The sequence below is a fragment of the Eptatretus burgeri genome, chromosome 8, assembly GCF_056783735.1.
Source record: "Eptatretus burgeri isolate ZD-2024b chromosome 8, Ebu_testis_v1, whole genome shotgun sequence".
Taxonomy (NCBI): domain Eukaryota; kingdom Metazoa; phylum Chordata; class Myxini; order Myxiniformes; family Myxinidae; genus Eptatretus; species Eptatretus burgeri.
The window spans coordinates 74880132-74897359 of NC_140968.1; the positions used below are offsets into that span (position 1 = coordinate 74880132).

At 43.1% G+C, this 17228-nt stretch overlaps 2 protein-coding genes across 6 annotated transcripts in view; one reads left to right on the forward strand and one right to left on the reverse strand.

Annotated features, from left to right (window-relative positions):
• The window catches only part of DHX35 (DEAH-box helicase 35), a 70190-nt gene extending 61024 nt beyond the window's left edge, over nt 1-9166 (forward strand). For 2 of the 3 annotated variants that reach the window (XM_085892633.1, XM_085892634.1), the window contains exons 16-22: nt 1119-1213; nt 1613-1690; nt 6319-6448; nt 6621-6702; nt 7663-7734; nt 7818-7929; nt 8939-9166. In XM_085892633.1, coding sequence (XP_085748759.1) covers nt 1119-1213; nt 1613-1690; nt 6319-6448; nt 6621-6702; nt 7663-7734; nt 7818-7929; nt 8939-8983 — 614 coding nt within the window. In that variant the 3' untranslated portion in view covers nt 8984-9166. Of the gene's footprint in view, nt 1-1118; nt 1214-1612; nt 1691-6318; nt 6536-6620; nt 6703-7662; nt 7735-7817; nt 7930-8938 lie in introns of those variants that run through there. The other variant, XR_015061054.1, reaches the window with a different exon arrangement.
• The window catches only part of LOC147022067 (copine-3-like), a 48515-nt gene continuing 40133 nt past the window's right edge, over nt 8847-17228 (reverse strand). For all 3 annotated transcript variants that reach the window (XM_085892636.1, XM_085892635.1, XM_085892637.1), the window contains 4 exons: nt 14886-14937; nt 10333-10466; nt 9619-9855; nt 8847-9525 (listed from right to left, as the gene is read on the reverse strand). In XM_085892636.1, the coding sequence (XP_085748762.1) occupies nt 9418-9525; nt 9619-9855; nt 10333-10466; nt 14886-14937 (531 nt within the window). In that variant the 3' untranslated portion in view covers nt 8847-9417. The remainder of the gene's footprint in view (nt 9526-9618; nt 9856-10332; nt 10467-14885; nt 14938-17228) is intronic.

The window sequence follows — 17228 nt, forward strand, 5'->3', positions numbered from 1 at the left end:
GAGAGGCGGAGAGTAGGAGAGTAGGAGAGTCGGAAACAGAGAGTCAAGACTTCGCGGGCGGTGGAGCTGCTCGTCGTGTGCGTTGGAGTCGGAACGGAGGGGACGGAGCTGTGGAAAGGCGGCGACACCAGACGAGGGGGTGCTCGCGTCGTGCAGGAAGCTGCACCCGAGGGAGGCCGACAGCGCGACCTGGCCGAGGTGGAGACGCTCGTCGCGGGATAATAAAGATCCTCTATACCCCGAGCATCAGCAACCCCCTCCTGTTTCCCCCCGCGCTGAGATAGTGCGACCAAGGGGGCCCCTTTCCCACCCCCTACCAGACACTGTCCGCGAGGCCCGCGGAGTTGAGGCGCCATCGCCGCTCCTCGTCTCATCACCAGACGGGTAGGCGCGACCCGGTCTCGGCCTCAGGCCCGCCTCATCCTTGAGGGTATTGTTTTCCTTGGTTTTGGGTATGTGTTGTCGGCGCCGTCTGTGAAGTAGAATTGTATAAGTGTTGCCGTGTGCTCGGTAGTCGGTATTAGCTCTGCATTGTGTTTTCGCTTTTATATTTGCTTTTTGTGTAAATTGAATTGTGTTTTTCTTTTCTGTGTGCTTTTGGTGGAATTGAATATGTGTGCTTCCCGTGTGCCGCGAATAAATGTGCTTTATTATTGAACTATTCTCCCGCTACGCTTCGTCATTTCTCCCTTTGAATCCTCATCTTGCTTCACGTAAAGGGTTGGTAGTGGGCTGAATACGCCCGATAATTAATCGAACCATCGAGGTCGACGATAACACCGCTCGGTTATTCTGATAGTACGGAACGGGTCGCTTAAGTGGCCCGTGTCCGAAGTCGACCTGCGGCGAGGTGCGATCGCCCGGTCTACCCTCCGCGTGGGTACTTAGGTAGGTCGAATTCGGCGAGCAACCCTATCCCACTGTTAGTCCGAGAGGGTCACGACTGGATTGTCCGTCCGGTGGGCGACGTGCCGCGATTCGAGTTACGTGGCCGTCAGCACGCCGGCGGGCGCGAATCCGCAACAATATATATATATATATTTTTTTTTAATCCAAACTATTCTCTTTCACCTTTCTCCACCACTCGATGACCTTGTTGCTTCATGCTTCCCTGACAGGTAACTTTGGCTGCTCTGAGGAAATTGCTACAGTAGTTGCCATGACACAGATACAGAATGTGTTTCTCTCGCCAACCAATCAGAAGGCAAAGGCAGTGAGTATTGCAATTGTTGGTATAATTGATATTACTTTTTCCCTTATCATGCTGATAGGCCTTTTCGGTCTTATTCACTTCTGCTTATAAGATCATGCATTTCATTCTCATGAACACATGGGGAGAGTCAAAATGTTTTCCCCCTTCAATCATGGAATGATCCTGCGCCAGAGGAACACGGCGCATATGTTACTCTTCCTGTGCAAAGTCCATCACTGTTACTCATTCTGCCCACTGGTGAATGAATTTCCTGATGCCATTGGAATACAAGTTATGGTTTTGGGTGAACTATTTGAGTCGTACTTACCACATTACTCCATTATTAGGAATCCTAACATTGGACTTTGGAACGTTCAAGAATTTTGATGCTTGATTAACATTTGTGCATTTGATGTTCAGGCCAGAGCAAAGCGTAGGTTTGCTGTCGAAGAGGGAGACCACCTCACATTGCTCAATGTTTACGAAGCCTTCATGAAAGTAAGGACTCTGTTCCATGCATCTTGTCTCCAGTTTAGAATATATAAAACAGAACATTGTCTGTATGTATGTTTGCTTATCCGCTAACTACTCCGATCCCCCAAACTACTCCAAGACCCTTGGCTGATCGACCCCAAATTTTCAGGATATACTCATGGAGTCCCTACTTAGGTTTTTCATGAAATATGTTTTAAATATTTTGAGGAAAAATTTCATTTTTGGATTTTTGGGGGATTTCTCATGTCTTATTATTACCTTCGCATTCTGCGAAAGGTTGTGTTTTGGTCGGCGTGTATTTATTTATTTGTAATCTTGTGATTCGTATAACTCAAAAAGTATTAAACCGAATTGCATGAAATTTGGTGGGATGATTGGTTATTAGCCAGGAAGCATTCGATTAGATTTTGGGATCGTTCGGGTCAAAGGTCAAGGTCAAGGTCACGAAAAGGTCAAAATCGTCTTTTTACGATAACACGGTCAATTTTTATTCAATTTGCATGCAACTAATGCCAAAATGTTCAGAATTCAAAGCCTCATCTTGTGATATGCAATATGACACAATGACGCCCATACTCTTGTTACCGGTTATGGATCAAAGGTCAGGGGGGGGTCACGACCTTGAAAACGAGATTACCTTCTCTTGTTGAAACGTTGTATTCACCGAGCTTGCGAGTGAAGACTCGCCAAAACGACGTGAGTTGATTGTTGTTTAGTCCGTAGCCCCCGAAAGTCGGGGGGGGGGGGTCATGACATTATAGATATGTGGTTTGTGTCATAAGACCATTCATATGAAACCAGTTCCCCACACTCATACCAAGAACAAAAAAAGTAGTGGCGGCGAAGGTATGCACTCTATGAGTGCCCGTTCTAGTTTGGATTATTTCTTCATTGTGGTAGACCAGTCCCATGATTTTGCCCAGTAACTACTCCAAGACGAAGGACCACACCTACAGGAGGAGGAGGAGATTGGGACCATACTCTGTGCAGAGCGTTGGTGCTGCCTTGGCAGTCTCCTTAGCTATTGGGCACAATCCTGGATGGGTCGCCACTCCGACACAGTATACCAGCAAGCTGGCACTCATTTTGCCGACCTCAGATGACAGGTCGAGTTAACCCCACCTGGTATTAATTCAACAGCTGAGTGGGATTTGAACTCAGGACCCTGGGATCCAAAGCCCACCACCCTAACCATTAAGTCAACAACAGGCATACACCTAGATAGGATGGGAAATTCCTATTGTGCATCTATGAACCAAATTTGAATTGTCTCCCTTTCATGAGAGGTCCCACGAGCAACCCGATTACTACTCAGAGATGAAGGACCATATTATCCACACAAATTTCTCAAAATCATGATATGGCGTTTCCTGTTGTGATCAACAAAATTTATTTTATAAATGACAAAAATCATTAAGTGCATTTGCAGTTGACCGAGAAGGTCACTCCCGACCCTCAGGGAGGGAGAACCCACGAGTCAATAATAAAGCCAAAGTTGGAAAGGAAGAACAGCCCCATTGAAAAGTGTACGTAGCATTAACTTTAGGCATCAAATTAAGCAATGATGTGGAAAATACAACCATATCAAAGCAGTCTTGTGATTAGAGTGGCTTCCATCAATGGCAGCAACAAATACATTTCTCATCACAAATGTGATGTTTTGCCTGATGGCCTTCCAGGAGCTATGTTCTTGAACAGGTGGGGTACAGTATTTGCTGGGAGGAAGCAATGCAGATAGCGAGTTAAAGGTGTGCAAGCATCCTGGTATCAAACGTTTTGATAAATAATTGTAATAGTCAATCCATAAGAATGTTCCGATTATGCCAGGAAAGTAAAACGGATAACTGAGTCAGATGGTAATACACATTACTGGCTGGATGGGTATCACACAGTATTTTACACAACGATAAGAATGAGCTGAATGCGGAGTTAATGCAAACTCATTATAGCTCGACATGTTCAAAAGGAATAGTCTGGGAACCCTTGATTGCTGAGTTTTATCCTCAGGAATGTAAAACGTGTCGGTGAAAATGCATAACAGACTCTTGTCGAGTTTCATAGTCAACGTTGCACAGTTAGTCTTTTTAAGGTGTCCAACTTGTAATCGTTCGTATTCCGAGTGGAATTTGCCAAAATGTTCTCTGCATACACGAACTGAAACTTGAGTGAACTTTGAACTTTGACACACGCCTTGTGGAAACCACTGCTTGACATTTAATAAAACAAACAAACAAACCAGGATTCCACAAATTGTTAACGATGAACAAGATTCTGAGAAATGGGAATCAGAGCTGAAATTATCAATATGGAAAGCTGTTTACCTCCTTTCCAATGGCCATAGTGCGGAGACTATTAGAAAGCATGTGAAAGCTGAATGGGGATTAAAAAATTCTGGCAGTATCAATTTGCTGCATGTCCAGATTTATTGTGCACGTGAAACTGAAGCAAGAGTCAGATGTCAAAACCTGAGTCTTGTTCCTTCCTGTTGTGTTTGATTTCATATCACAGTTTGGTCGGAATAACCCACCTACAACTTATTAATGCAACATTAAATTTGCCATTTGTCAATTAAAATTTAATTTGCCTGAGGGTATAACAATTCTGATAGCCTCTTCAAATTAAATTTTAAAATAAACAAAAGAGCCATGTCCATGTGTAATGCTTTTTATTTTCACACCCAAGAAGAAAGAAATTTCAAACTTGATTTGTCTGGGATTGACTGGGGATTAGAACAGCATCTACGAGCTTACGAGTCAGCAATATTGGCCACAGCAACCTTGATGTGCTAAGCATTATTTATTTTATTATAAATAGCCGTTGTTTTGGGTGGGAGGAAGAGGAAGCAACACTGAGAGTGCTGCTGTAAAACAAACATACAAACAAGTGTACATTCAAAGTACACCGCTCCCATGCCAAATAAATAAATAAATAACAAATCCTCCAGCACGCGATATTGCTGGGGCACCTTAGGCGCCCGGCGATGCCACCGTGCAGCACATGGAGATGGAATTGGGAGGGAGCAGTGTACAATAATTAATTGATTGCATAATTGAAATAAATAATGATCGTAAAATAATTTATTTCTCGAGGAATTGCCAAAGAGCATACCTAAACCACCACCGTTTCATCCGAATCTATCTTTTTGAAAATTAAGAAATTTATCGTAAAATCAATAAAATTAATCGACTCTTCAGTAAATCAAGAATTCCCTTAATAGCCAAATCACTTGGTCACTGTCGTGTCCAAATATCAGCTTCCGAGCTCAAAACGTGCCTGAGGTATTGCCCAGATGAGAAATAAAATATATAAGGAATTAATAAATCGATAATAATTAAATTATTAATTGATTAATCAAAGAATAAAAACACTGTTTTTTTTTCCAAAGTACATCTTCACTTTTGTCCCCACAAATTTCAGCTTTCTAGCTCAAAGGATGGCTAAGATATCGCCCGGACAAACAAGAAAACAAACAAGAAAAAGACCGTGCAGAGCACAATACTAGCGAAATCCACCCCCCCTCCCCCTCTCCAAAGGTTGCCATAGATACATTAAATTGTCCATTTCATTAAGATTAAAATTTACAATCTTAATCAAACCTCAGGTCAATCGGATGAAAATCGATTATTTTTCAGATTGAAATTGATGATTTTAGAAGTTTGACCATGAGTTGACCTTTGACCTCAAAATAGTTGGTCTCCAAATTCAGTGGTTCACTATGCAATTGCTGCTTAATTTTCAGGTTAATCGGATGAAAATTGATGATTTTTCAGATGAAAAATGATGTTTCGAAATTTGACCTCAAGATGACCGTTGACCTTTGACTTCAAAATCAATAGGCTTTTCAGTTGAGACTACTTCTACAACTTGGTGAAGTTTCGTGAAGATCGGTTTAGAATTGTGATCTGTCGGAGACAAACAGACAGACAGACAGACAGACAGACAGAATAACAAAATCCACTGACCAATATCCTTGAAAAATCTTCGATTTTGCAAGTAACAATCGGAGTAAAAACTGAGTACTCCCTTCCTTCGGTGCCTGGTGATGACGTCATGCATCACCTGGATATAGAATGGGGAAGGAGTGATGTACAACAAACACACTCTTTGCCAATTATAGAGTGAAAAAAAAAATATATATATATATATAGAAAAGTATAATTTGCAGAACAGTCAGAATTTCATCGGACTGTTCGATATGGCACTGGGAAATGTTGAACACGCAACATTGTTTATCACGAGGTCATAAACTGTTACAATCATTCCAAGTTTGTTTGTTTTTTCTTCTATCAAGCCATTTCTTTCACATATCCCGAAACTCTATCTAACGTTATCTTTTCCCTGCCCCTTTTAATCCCAAAGTAATGACCCCACACCATCCCTGAGAGGGAAGACATTGATTGTTCGTGTGTTTTACAGCGGTGCTATAGTAAACATGTCCTCCAAGCCCCGTTTACTCCTCCTCCCTTCTGTAAGGACTCTTTGCTCGTATAATCAAAATTAATCGATCTCGAAAAAATTGGGGGTTGGGGGAGGGGTGGGATAGGGAAATGGAGTCTTATCCTAATCCTAATTGCTGCTTCGTTGTCTGGAGGCCTTTAACCCAAAACTCAAACTCTGAATGGCTCCCCCAGCACAAGAAGAATTCACAATGGTGTCACGAAAACTTCCTTAACTACAAAGGCCTCGTTCGTGCCGTGGCCGTGCGAGAGCAACTTGTTCGTCTCCTCACTCGCCTGGAAGTTCCGGCTTGCTCCAGCGAAGGTGCAGAGTTCACCTGTGCACTCTGAATATGCGCCATTGAGAAATCACATCAAGTTATATGCATTTGTTGTCTTCATGGTGCTTGCCGTGAGCGTACTCCAATCAATTAACGACCAAACATTTTGCCGGCTCGTGAAGGTCAGTTGTAGAATGGTGCTTACCTTTTTTCCAGGTGATTCGGATGCCGTCCTAAGGTGCATTGTGGCCGGGTTTTTTTCCAACGCGGCCCAGTTCCACTACACCGGAAACTATCGGTAAGCACGGGGTTTTGGGTATGTTGTGCATTTGACGGTATTATCATGACAAATGGATAAAGCCACCTCCAAATCCAAAATTAGAACGTGCTTGGTATTTTTCATAAGCATTATCTTTGCTGTACATTTCCAGCTTTTACAATTTCAACTGGATGGATTTCTTTACTTACACCTGAGTGATATCTTTACACCTCGTATATTCTTCGTAAAGATGCCATGGTTTGACAGTTGGAACGAATCACCGTAACAGTGATGGTTGAGGACCCGAACGTCAAACGACGAGAGCTGTACTTGTATAGTTGACAAGTCGTACAAGTCGTATTTGCCACGTTTTTGTTTGGCAATGGTATTCAGGGCTCTTTAATTCGTGTACCATGCTTCATGCAGAGCGTCGATTCTGTTGAAGCAGTTTCTTGACTCGGGTTACAATACCAGTACCAGACAAATTACTCCGCCAGTCATTAGCCACCAACTAATGCCAGCAGATGGGATGCCAATTTTAACATCAATCCAAGGGTGGCACACATATTGATGAATCACCCTGCCTGTGAAACACCAGGATGACAGTTTACAGCTGGATCGGGATTCAAACCCATTCAACTGCTCAGAAGTGAGCGTGCCTCTCGGCCATCCTGCCAGTCATATACGACACCAAATTTGGCAATAGAGGACTTGCCCATCTTGCAGTTCTGAAAAGTTCCCTTGGAAAGTCTGGATTACATCGTGCATCAAGACTCCTCTGGGAAAATCGAGGTTGCGGTGAATCCAAGTGACTGCACAACATCGCATTGGCTTAAACGATATATCCCGAAAAGATTGAAAGTTTGAATGAATTTTTACATTTACAATCCACTTGCCATTCATTGTACAATTAATTGCTCCTTTTGTTCCCTTGTTTGGTTTTAACTTGATGGTGAAGTTTGCAGCTGAGTTTATACTCGAGTATTCCTTTTATCACAGAACCATCAGGGAAGGATATGAACTTTTCATTCATCCATCATCGGTGCTTTATGGAGAAAAGCCTCCAAAATGGTAGGTTTGCTCTTCTCAAAGCCATGATTATGATGATATATGCGGTGATAACAGGTCGTACAGCCACTCACCTGTCATTGCAGGGTGTTGTACAGCGAGCTGGTTCAAAGTACGCACCATTACATGCGCGATATCAGTGCCGTGGACGTTACTTGGCTCCTGGAACTGGCACCCCATTACTACCAGCAAGGCACAGTAAGTACTTGGTGGGAAAGCTGTGGTTTGATCGATTGTGCACATTTTTCTGTCAATAAGTAAATGTTTACCCAATGTGCATTAAATTCCAACTCGACGTTCTAGTCTGGAGCACCCAAATGAGTCGCTGAATTGCAAATTTGATGCAATTGTCATGTCATAATGCTCAAAAACAAAGAGCTTAAGCAACAATACAGGACTGTACTCTGTCCTCCAATGCCAACCAAGCAACATAAACCAAAATAGAGCCTTTTTTATTTTGCCAAATCTCATCTCTTTCCATCCTCATCTTGTCTTATCTGTCTGTCCCATACCTCTCCACTGCTGCTTTGTTCAGCATGCATTCCGTATGCATTTCTAGCTGTGTGAAAATAAGTTGTTTATAAAAGATCGAGAGTAGTGTTGGCCTATTCGTCCGTTCACGTTCCCACCTGACGCCATGGCTCATGATTCATGGAGAATGAAGATCAAGGTTGCTTGTGAAGACTGGTGCCGGTCTGTCGATCGAGGTGTGTTAACTGCTGTGGGAAGCGAGAAGAAGCTGATGTTTCTGGCGCTAACCCTTCGTCAGAGCAAAAGAGTTATAAATGATAACCTTGGCCTCTTTTGCTCCAACGAAGAGTCAATCTCGAAACATTAGTTTCTCCTTGCTTCCCACGGCAGTTAGCACGCCTCGATCAACGTCCTCATGATTCATGTATCCAAAATTCAAATCCTATTTACCGTATCTTTGTTGACCGTCTGCTAACGTGCTTGTAGTTCATGTCAAAGTTCACCGATGGCTGTGAATGTTGCCCTGCACGTGATTTATGTACAACTTCAAAATAAGTAAAGCTAGATATAAATGCCAATCACAATGACAAGGGTCAGAGTTTTTGGGAGAACGCTCTGATGGGCAAATGGCCAAGCCAAACAGGTTGCTGTTACAAAATCTAGACTTTATTTTCACATTTGTTTTACATGCAAATTGTGTGCGAAAGTAGGCTCATAAATTGTGTTTGCTTTGCAGGAACGTGAACTTGGAGCAAAGAGGGCGAAGCTTTTGGCACAGTGACCGATGTAACAGCATATCGTGCCTCGGAACAGTGGATGAATTGAGTGATAAAGATTTCTCCCCTGATATGGAAACACCTTACAAGTGCTCTCCACTGGAATTCGACTGACGAGGTGTTCAGAGATCAGGGGAGGTTTGTGTACAAGTCTATTTTGAATAAAAGCACCGATTAAAAAAAAAAAACATTTTAACGTGAAAATAATGCATTATGGTTACGTGGTTAAAGAGATAAACAAGGCTAGCACAAAAAAAGTATAAAGATGATTACTGTAAAAATTAAGGCCAATAGTTACAATGCCAAGCATCCCAGCCAAGAAGAGGTGCGAGATGTGTCATCATGTAATAGAAAGTTAGATTTCAGGTTTTGGGAGGAGGTTGGCAGGGAAAAGCTGTCGTCGTGCAGTGGCAACGGGTTGAATGTTGTTGCGCCAAGCTCAGGGGCCTTGGACGTTCATTGGTGCAATTTTTCGCATGCGGAAATATGCAGTCACTTGGTTTGGGATTTCGGCGAGCACGGCCTTGCCAAGCGCTTCCTTAGGAAGCTGTGGAGGAGAAAGGGTTTGTGTAATGACATCTTGAATGCATTCTACATTTAAAGTACAAGATAAATGCCAAAATTTTCGAAATGTTCTTACGTGTTTGAAATCTCTGAAGGGCACAAACTGAACAATATCGCGGACCGCTTTCTCTCCGGTAGGCGAATTTAGCATTCCCCGGTCGGCATCTAGGAAGTCCATTGCCGAGAAGTCTGCTCCACCGAGACCCACGATGATTATGGATAGTGGCAAATGAGAGGCAGCCACAATAGCTGCCCGTGTCTCATCCAGATCTGTTATGGCTCCATCAGTGAGGATGAGGAGTATAAAGTAGTTCTGTGGCAAATGGGATAAGTCCAGGGATGCTTGCTTGTATCTGTATACAACACTTCATCCACCTTGATTAATATTTGGGATCTTACAACTGTTCAAATTCCAGAAAATGAATTTGTCATTAAACCAAATCTTGTACTGGAGACAGATAATAACCGAAAGCTTTAGGGATGGCAATATCACAGCAATCATTTTGAGAATATGACAGACTTAAGAAATACAATGGGGGCTGTGACAGCCTCCAGATATCAATGACAGCCTCCAGTCTGAGTCATTAGTGACATCTGGGTCTATCCACGATAACCATCTTCTTTGACGCAATAACATTTGGCTCCGAAGGAATGGTAGCAGTCTCAGCAAATGTCATATATCATTTTGTGAAATAGATTTCATATCAATTATTGCCATAGTGACAGCCAGAGGAAATAAAGCAAACATTTTCCTTTTTTGGCAAAGTGATTGTAAAAAAAAAATGCTCACACTGGCAGTTGGTTGCTGAACAGCTGCAGATGCAAATTTGGCAACTTGGTTAATGATTGGAGAGAAGTTTGTGGGACCGTAGAGGCGCACCACTGGAACGCATTTCTTGTAGGCCTCAACAATCCCTGAAATCCCTATGATAGGTAGGGAGATGGAGATGAAGTTTTAGATGTCGACAGAAGGTGGTGCGTGAGGTTAGGTTTGTGTGGGAAGGGAAAGGAACCAAAACAAATAAAAACACAAAGGTATGATTGCCACCAACGATAAGATGTGTAGCTGGTACATGTGGTTGTTGCACTACAATATAAAGATTATATTGTGGATTGGTAAGTAATCCCCCGTTTCTCGCAGGGGTTACGTTCCAAACCTCCCCGCGCTAAGTGAAAATCCGCGATGAATGGACGCCTCCCCCAAAAAATTGACTCGTCTGGTCTGTTTGGCAGTGATTGGGTTTGAGGTGCCGGAGATCGACTAGTCTGGTCTGGTCGGTTTTGAGGTGCTGGGAATGAGCAGTGCTCGTCCAACGGCGGCAAACCTTTTTCCTTCCCAAAGCATATATCGAGCACCTTTACCTTAACCTTCTCCTGGAGCATCCCGGAACCTTCCTCTGGCGCTTCGGTTCCTTGCCAGAAGCCTTAGAAGGTGCAGGGCGTTTGGGCGGCATCGTGGGGCTTGGAGAAAAAAACGTAGAAAATATTCGAAGTTCACAAGCGAAATTTTGTCGCGTGCGTTGTGTGACTGGTCGAGCACCACGCGTTATAATTTATTGCTTAAATAATTTATATTTTATATATTATTACCGCGATGTACCGGGGGAATCCGCAGAAAAAATTAGTTATGTTCCAAGGAAAAACCCACGATGAACCGGGGGCACGATAGGTGAACCGCGATGAAGTGGGGGTTGACTGTACTATGTCCTTCGAGCTGATGAGTAACAGTACCTTGGGCTGGGGGTTGCAATCATGACAAGAAAAGCTGCTGTTTTTAGTAAAAGCAGTCTTCACTTTGTAAAACAACAAGGAAAAGACATAAAATGTCATTGCCCCCCATTGTTTTAGTAATTTTGCTGTACGGCATTAAAGGGCAAGCCCATATTTATTTACAACTAAAATGGCCACCAGTATACCAGTCGGCCATCTTTGATCAGGTCGCAAAATAAAGTTAGGTGCAAGTGTCTTCCAAAGCCAGTCACCAATTGGACATCCTCCATCATGCAAAGTCCTTCCTTGGCACACCTGAGCTCCTGACCACGTACAAAGCTTACATCCGCAGCCTGATGGAGTACTGCTCTCCCCTCTGGACTGGTACTTCCGCTTCTCGCCTTTCTCAGCTTCACGCTGTGAAAATCAAGGCATTTAAGATCATTGGTATCTCCTGCGATAAGGCTGAGTCTTTGTGTCTCACCGCAGGCAGGTTGGTGGTCTTTCTGTCTCTCCTCTCCAGCCTCACCCCCCCCTCCCCCCTGCTCTGTCTGCTATCTGTCCCACCCATATTTCTGCAGGGCGCTCAAGGTCCGCCAGCAACCCCCTTCTGGTTAAACCACCAAAATCAAGAATCGCTTCACCTTCAACCTTTGATTCCTATTTTCCCCCACCTTTGGAACAAACTCTCACACACTCTTCAATCTCACTCTTCCCTCCAGGTCTTCAAAAGAGCTGTTCACCACCATCTCTTATCTTCTCCCATCCAAAACTACAATCTTTTCTACCCCCGCTAATCCACCCTAAACTCACCTCCTTCATATTCCCTGCTTTCCTTCCTGAAAGTCCCTGTAATGTCCATCTTGTTTACCCCACATACCCCACCACATCCCTCTCCCTTCCACAGACCTCCTAATGTCTATTCCTTGTCTCCTGCTCCCCTTGTTATAAGTTTTGTCTCTTATACGAGCCTTGACATTGTATGTAAATTTTAAAAAATGAAAAAGTGCATACCATCGTGTACTATGCGTGTGCCACGTTTGAACAAAATCAGACTATGCATGTCCGATATATGGTTGAGGACATGTTCAACACGGGGTTGTTTTTTTTTTACAATGAAAATGGCTGCCAGTCGGCCACCTTTGATCGCATTGTGAAACAAAATGACGTGCATATGTATACCACGTGTTGTCTTTGTGCCAAGTACAAATAAAAATCGGTCCATACATGTCTGATATATGGTTGTGGACGCACACACGCATGGACACAAAAATCGAGACTAAATCCATAATCCCCCCCCCCCCCGTTTCAGATTTAATTCAACGTTGGCTAGTTATCCCGATTGTGCGAGCTGGAAAGAGACTACTTTTAGAGTATTTTAAAGTTCTTTAGCTGTTTATTTTATCCTCGATTGTGGTCTCTAAAGTCATGACAAATCTTTCAGTTGCAAGCTTACCAAAAAAGGGAAAACAATTGCTGAGTACATCACATTTGACATCTTAATGACACTGTAGTTTTTAGTATCTTTAAAATGCCAAATGGAAAAAATTTGCAACAATAGCGCCAACATATTTGCTCAGGCAGAAGATGTTTCATTTATTCCAATTTAACTACTGTTGTGGTGGCAAAATTAAATAAGAGGGAAGTGCGAGGCCTCATCAGCAGGGTCTGACCTCAAGTTTGTTATGGTTGGGTTCAGGTTACATAAAGTATGTTTGGGTCTGCAGTCAATATGGAAACACTTGCAAGCATCCTGCCATTTCATGCTGCAAGAGACACCTGCTCTCAGCCCAGGGGGAGGGAGGAGGGTGCGGGGGTTGGGTGGGTGACAGCAGTGGAGCAGATATATTTTGTGCCGTGGCTAATAATCTCCCGATCTGGAGTTGGGGGCATTAAACCACTTGCATTGTGGCACGTGTACATGGGAAAATTGTAAGTCATCCACCCCCCAGGGGGGTTTGTGCCCATGAACTGACACTGGAGACTACCAACACATATGCAAAAGTTGGAGGAGATCGGCTCAGCCCTGTTTCTTTTTTCCTCTGCTGACGAAGTCGCCGGAGGCATTATTTTTCTTGGGTTGTCCGTCCGTGATAGGTTTTCGTTCCTGCGATAACTTAAGATCGGCTGAAGGGATCCAAGTCAAACTTAGAGCAAGTATGTATAATGATGTAATAATGTGGGTGGAGGCAGATCGGTCAACGTCAGAGTGCCATTCTAGTTTTTCACACACACACACACACACACACACACACACACACACACACACACACACACACACACACACACACACACACCTATTTAATATTGTATAGTAGGATGGTCTCAAACATTCAGGATCCAGGCACTCTACCTACAGTCCTACACATGGGAGTTAATCACACAAGCTCGAATGATTAGTGTGTTTATTTATTTATTTTGGCAGGATCTAATGCTTGTGGAGGAGCTGCAACACAAATCAAGAATACATACAGACAGATGCATGGAGAAGCACCAGACTCAAATTTCACACAAACACAACCGCTGAGCTTGAGGGAAATGACGTCACTTCCCAGAGCAATCAGGGTCCGATCAATGCCATCTTTATGACATCATTTTTCTTTCCGCTTTCGGCCATGGAATTTAAGAATTCTGGGGCAATCAAAGGAATTTCCTCCTTCCCTTGGAAGCCAAGCTATGGTTGTTTGTCCGTGTTCTATCCTTTTTAAATGCAGAACGTCATGCAAGGAAGTCGCACAAACCATTTTTTAAGTCTTCGGTGTGACTGTTTTGAACTCCAGACCTCGTAGACTCAGAGCGGACACTCTAACCATTATGCCACCGAGTTTGAAGACGAGATTGATTGTCGACGAACAGACCATCAGATGTTTGCTGAGGTTCTTTTGCTGGTCTCTAGTAACAAGTTCTGGTCATCAATGCAAAGCTTCATTACTAATGCACCCTTGGTGCTTCCTTGTTTTCTTGGTAGTGTAAATGTGAAGGATTCTGAAAGTTTTGCCATGAAGGTGCTTTCTTCAACATGATCATGCAATGCTAAAACTTGTATTCCGGTGACAGCCATTCTTGTTCTAGCAAAGCCATTTCAAACTGAATTTTAATTACAACGAACGATCAGAAAGTGAAATTGATTGCAGGCTTGAGAGGAAGTACGATGCAGAAATAGTGTTGCAAACTATTTGCAAGGAGCGTATGTTGAAAATTCCTTGCTTTCCACATAACCCTCATTAACTTATTTCACAACTGCCTTAAATTTTTATTCAATTTTAGGAGTACCAATTCAAATTAATTTTAAAAAGAATCCAGACAAATCTATTCGGTGTCTTCAAGGCATTAGCAGACTGCAAGAATGATGGAGCTCTTTTGTTGATTAAATGGTAAGAAAAGTATTCTGTTGTGCTAATCGCACATGGCCTATCTTTCTTGAGCACAAAGCAAAAACTTTAACTTGCACAACTACAAATGTAAGTCAATGGGATTGACATCTTCACGAGTTTCAAATTGCTGTGCTTGGTGATGTTCCATTAGCTGCATTATAATACAATGTAAATGGAAAGCACTGAAATTGACAGGCCTAAGGCTCTATAGTTTGAAGGCTGTTAGTGTTTAGAGAGTGGTGGGGAAAGAGAATCTTACCCTGACAGTAGGGGTTGCTTGGGTTGAAGTTCATCGCAAACTCATGCGACACCTAAAAACAAATAAACTGCCAATCAGTCCCATTCCTATCGCACTGTACAAAGCACATCGCACACCCAGAGCCATCACCGATTCGCAAAATTCACTGAAAATGCAGCAAAATCGATGTTCAGGTTTCAGACTGTAACGTTTGATTCATCTACACTTGACTCATTTATTATTTCGAAGTACACTATTCTTTCAAGCCAATTTTAATAATGGATTTCCCTCGTCTTTAGCCTGACTCAGACAAGCATTGCAGAAAAAACTTTTTTAAATGGCACAAAAATCTTTTGCACAAAAGTTTACTTTTAAGGATTACTTTAAGATGAACAGGCAGAATTTTTTCTTTTTTTTTGCTAACCCTAACAACCCTAACCCTAACCTAACCTTTCTAACCCTAACCCTAACAAGCACAGCAAAAATATTTGTTATACCATAAGAACCTGACATTCGCGGGGGGTATGTTCCTGGAAAATACCACGAATGTTGAATCCACGAATGTCAGGGCATTGTTTCAAAGGGAAAAAGGAAAATAGGTTTTTTTTGGGGGGGGGGATAGAAGGATAGAACACGAAAATCAAGAATGAACTTTCAAACTTGTCTCCCTCCTCTAAAACCCAGTGGCACCTTGCCAAGTCAATCTCAGGTGTATGCTCCACTTCCCTCATTTCAAATGGCACCACACAAAGGATGCCCAGTCAGCGTCTGGCTTTGGAGGCCAACTTTGAAATGCGGCTTGCCCATGAGAGATCATGGCTGAGATTGAGACTCAAGAGTTTGAGTGACTGAACCTCTTCAAAAGGGTTGTTGAGAAAGTAAATGGGAGGATTTGCAGTGCAGTCCTTCTGGAGAGAGATTGAGTGTGAGGGATTGCTGAGGATTGAAAGACATGTTCCAAGTGTTTGACCAGTTTGTGACTTTTGCCAAGGTCTGAGGAGAGGGAAGAGGCCGCTACCTGTCTGTCAGAAGGATGAGAGATGTCACGGCAGAGAGTGGAGTCATCAGCAAAGGGATCAAGATAATTTTCCAGAGATTTGGAGAGATCATTGATGAAGATTAGGAATAACATGGGGCCTAGAACACTACCTTGGGATACTCCAGCCTTGACAGGGAGAGGAGATGAAAGGGTTCCGTTAAGAGCCACACGTTGGCTATGAGAGTGGAGGAAGCCAGTAATGCAAGAGTGGAGTTGGCCTTGGATTCCATAGGCAGACAGTTTTCAGAGCAGGGCAGGATGCCAGACTGTATCAAAAGCTCGAGATATGTTCAGAGACAGCCCTGATCTCATGTCTGACATTGAGGGCCTCCATTCATGGTTGGGAGAGTAGAAGCAGCATGTCCAAAGTAGAGTGACCAGGGCTGAATTTGAATTGATGATAAGAGATTTTTTTTTGTATACATTGTCAAGGCCCGTATGAGAGCGTATGAGAGATGAGGCTCTTGGAGAAAAGGAATGATTTAATGTCAACTGCAATGATGGATTCCATGACCTTGTGATGATTGGAAGTAAGCCGATTGATCGGGAGTTATGGGGATCCATTTTTGCACCTTTTTTAATCGAGTGCTGTGATGTTGGCTGATTTCCAAGCAGATGGAAGATGACCAATGGAAAATGACAGGGTGAAAAGGGCAGATCAGAAGTGCAAGATCAGCAGAGAAGGTTTTTAGGACACATGAGCTGATACCGTCCGGTCCAATTGCAGAGTTACAGTCAAGGGTTGCCGAAAACTTTTCCACCTTTTCAGGTGTAAAAGACAGAATTCAGGAGCAGTTGGGTATGAATGGGAAGGGTGTATACAGAGAGGGAGTGATTAGGGACAATATTTGGAAGCAAACACAGAAATGAGGCACTTGGCCTTCTCAGGAGCAGAGTTGGCGATGGTACCATATGAAGTGAGGGAAATTGATGGAAGGGGAGCATGCACCTGAGACAGACTTAACGAGGTGCCACCAGGTTTTAGAGGAGGGAGACAAGTTTGAAAGCTCATTCTTGGGATTGGACAGATGTTCTTTTCTGGCTCTCCTGAGGGTAAACACACTTGTTGCAGGCTTTGTGGAATGATCTGAGGTTGTCTTCAGTCGGATTTGCTTCCAGGGAGGAGAATGCAAGTTGTTTTAATGCAACTGCCCCACCACAGGATTCAAAGTAATAAGAGTGGGAGAATGGGTAAGATAATTGAAGATGAGGTGGGATGAATCTGTGCATAAGAGAAAGCAGGTTTCTGTGGAAGAATTCCCAGGATGAATTAATATCAATGGCAGTGGCTTTTGGACCAGTCCTGAAGTGCTTAAAAAAAACAA